This window comes from Oryza brachyantha, chromosome 3, assembly GCF_000231095.2.
Source record: "Oryza brachyantha chromosome 3, ObraRS2, whole genome shotgun sequence".
Classification (NCBI taxonomy): domain Eukaryota; kingdom Viridiplantae; phylum Streptophyta; class Magnoliopsida; order Poales; family Poaceae; genus Oryza; species Oryza brachyantha.
In genome coordinates, this window is record NC_023165.2 from 17,019,463 (window position 1) to 17,022,627 (window position 3,165).

The following is a 3,165-nucleotide window of genomic DNA, read 5'->3' on the forward strand; positions in this document are numbered from 1 at the left end:
CTAACTTGATCTGGTCACTCAACAACGGTTGAACCTCTAAGGTCTGCACCATTCCTTGAGCTACTACTGCTAAATTGAGATGACGTAAGTCAGTCTAGAGCTCCTGGGGTATCTTAGGTTGTCCGGTTCGCTTGCCTTGCATCTTCCTACTTAGTGCGTCTGCCACTATATTGGCCTTTCCGGGGTGGTAATGTATTCCCAGGTCATAATCCTTGATTAACTCCAGCCAACGGCGCTGTCGCAGGTTTAGGTCGGGTTGGGTGAAGATATACTTCAGACTTTTGTGATCAGTATATATGTCGCAGTGGTTTCCGATAAGGTAGTGCCTCCATATTTTTAGTGCATGAACCACAACAGCAAGCTCCAAATCATGGGTAGGGTAGTTCTCCTCGTGGGGTCGGAGCTGACGTGAGGCATAAGCTACTACCTTACCATCTTGTGTCAAAACGCCTCCCAAGCCATTGCGAGAAGCGTCGCAGTAGCTCACAAAATCCTTGTGGTTATCTGGCAGTACCAAAATTGGTGTGGTGGTAAGCTTGTCCTTCAACTTCTCGAAACTACGTTCGCATTGCTCTGTCCAGTCAAACTTCTTTTCTTTCTTTAGCAATTGCATCAGGGGCCGAGCTATCTTCGAGAATCCTTCTATGAATCTCCGGTAATAACCAGCCAAGCCAAGGAAACTCCTTACTTCTGTGACTGACTTCGGGGTCTCCCATGCCGTTATAGCGTCGATCTTTTCTGGGTCCACTGACACTCCTCCTTCTGAGATAATGTCCCGGAAACACGACTTCCTTAAGCCAGAATTCACACTTGCTGAACTTGGTGTAATGCTTTTCTCCCCGCAGTCTTTCCAGTACTAATTGGAGATGTTCCAGGTGTTCTTCGGGGGTTCGGGATTATATGAGGATATTATCGATGAAGACCACCACAAACTTGTCGAGGTACTCCATGAAGACTTTGTTCATCAAGTTCATAAAATAGGCAGGGGCATTTGTTAAGCCAAAAGACATAACAGTGAACTCGTACAACCCATATCGTGTGGAGAATGCTGTCTTTTGTATGTCCTCTTCTCGTATTTTCAATTGGTGATAGCCTGAGCGCAGGTCAATTTTAGAGAACACTGTTGCCCCCTCTAGCTGATCAAACAAATCATTGATCCGAGGCAAAGGGTAACGATTCTTGATTCTCACCTCGTTCAACGAGTGATAATCCACACACATCTGCATACTTCCATCCTTCTTCTTCACAAAAAGAACAGGGGCTCCCCAGGGGGATGAACTAGGCCTCACGAATCCTTTCTCTTGCAACTCGCGGATCTGATTCTTTAGTCCTTCCAACTCATTTGCAGGCATGCGGTAAGGCCTCTTTGATATAGGTGCTGTGCCTGGCATGAGCTCGACTATGAACTCGATATCCCTATCCGGATGCATTCCTGGCAGTTCTTCGGAAAATACATCAGGGTAATCCTGTACCACCGGCATTTCTTCCAGCGCAAGCATGGTGAACGCCTTCGCATGGGATCGCTCATGTAATCTTGGGTCCTGGTCCATGGGGACCTTTAGTTCACTTCCCTGCTGGTCTGTCACCGTTACTTCCCGTCGTGAGCAATCGATTATACCCTTGTGCTAATTTAGCCAATCCATGCCTAAGATGACGTCCAACGTTTGGGGTGGCAGTACTAAAAGATTTGAAAGGAACTTGCTCTGCTTAAGTCGGATGGGTACTCCGATATAGGCGGTCTGTACTAATATGTCACCTCTAGGGGAGCGTACGACCAAAGGCTTTCTTAATTCTCGGCTTGTCAGTTTGTGTCGCCTATTGGCTTTTAGAGAGATGAAAGAATGCGATGCACCGGAATCAAATAAAACAGTAGTGGGAAGGGTGTTAATAAAGAACATACCCATAAGTACGTCTGGAGCTTCTCGGGCCTCTTCTGCTTGCACATGGTTCACTTGTGCCCTCGGATATCCTGGAGTTGGCTTGGGGTTAAGGGGAGTCCTGAATAGACCATGACCTAGGTTTATGGTGCCGTTATCCTTGATGGTGACGGCATTAGCCCCAGTGTGCACAAGGGTGCTACACGCCTTTGGGCAACTGCTTGCGTAGTGGCCCAATTCCCCACAGTTGAAGCAGTTCAGGTTTCTCTTAACGCCCGGGGCGAAAGGAGTAGCTATAGGTGTCGAGGACTTGATAGGCGCTGCCTTGGGTGTAGCAGGGTGGTATGGTGCTATTGCTCCCGTGTTGTTCGGGAAAGGCTTCCATGCTGGTGCCGGGGTGAACTTGGGGCGTTGTACATTGGTCTGCACTGGGCGGCTCATGGCCATCCTTCGCTTACGGTTGTTCTCCACTGTCTTCTGGTCATTTTCTAAGCGGACAACCTTGTTAATCAGACTCTGGAAACTGACGTGGTCTTGTCCGATCATAGCTCCACGCAGCCTATCATTCATTCCTTCAACAAATTTCTCAATTTTCTCCTGTTCATCAGTGAGGTCCTTTGGGGCATACCTAGCCAACTGAGTAAACTTATTTAGGTATTCTTGTAAGCCCATGTTCCCTTGACGGAACCTCCTGAAGTCGTTCTTCTTCATTCTTATGACCGCAGCTGGCACAAAATTTTCACGAAATGCTGTCACAAACTCCTCCTAGTCTGGTTCGAATGTGTCATTGGTACGAGCTGCCTTGTTGGTGTCCCACCAGTCACTTGTGGTTCCTTCCAATTGGTTGGTGGCAAAGGTTACCTTGTCCCCATTATGAGCCCAGACCAAAGCGAGCTTCTTTTCAATGATTCGCAGCCAATCTTCCACGTCCATTGGTTCCTCAGATCCTGCGAAAGTTGGTGGCTTGGCCTGCATGAACTCACCATATGCTGAGTTGTTCCGTCCTCCTTGATTGTTGGCGAGCATCTGTAGTAACTGGGTTTGCTGTGACATGACTTCTCTTAAGGTGATCATTCCCGGAGGTGGGGGTGCGTCCTGGTTGCATTGTAATCCTTGACGCGGTGGGCCATCTGCTAGCAAAGATGATAAGCGCCAAGTACAGATCTGCTTTACAATGTCCCAATACTGACATGAAGACAGATACAAGACTGCAACATTCCATTAATTAAACAAGGAGAAGAGGTCACATAGGGATACAGGATTCCAACACAGGATAGGGTTACAACTG

At 47.8% G+C, this 3,165-nt stretch overlaps 1 protein-coding gene across 1 annotated transcript; it reads right to left on the reverse strand.

Annotated features, from left to right (window-relative positions):
- Nucleotides 1-896: 896 nt before the first annotated feature.
- LOC121053815 lies at nucleotides 897-2,951 on the reverse strand. Its single transcript, XM_040521768.1, has 3 exons — nucleotides 2,702-2,951; nucleotides 1,901-2,602; nucleotides 897-1,579 (listed from the first exon to the last, which is right to left on the reverse strand). Exons 1-3 carry the CDS (start codon nucleotides 2,949-2,951, stop codon nucleotides 897-899), a joined length of 1,635 nt encoding a protein of 544 aa, XP_040377702.1.
- Nucleotides 2,952-3,165: the final 214 nt, after the last annotated feature.

What these genes read in the sequence shown, in the direction of transcription:
- LOC121053815 (XM_040521768.1), bottom strand. Translation starts at nt 2,951, where the DNA reads ATGATCACCTTAAGAGAAGTCATGTCACAGCAAACCCAGTTACTACAG. An exon ending in CCAATTGGAAGGAACCACAA is followed by an intron (nt 2,603 to 2,701) that starts GTGACTGGTGGG and finishes ATTTTGTGCCAG; the next exon opens with CTGCGGTCATAAGAATGAAG. An exon ending in AGCTCCAGACGTACTTATGG is followed by an intron (nt 1,580 to 1,900) that starts GTATGTTCTTTA and finishes TAACGGTGACAG; the next exon opens with ACCAGCAGGGAAGTGAACTA.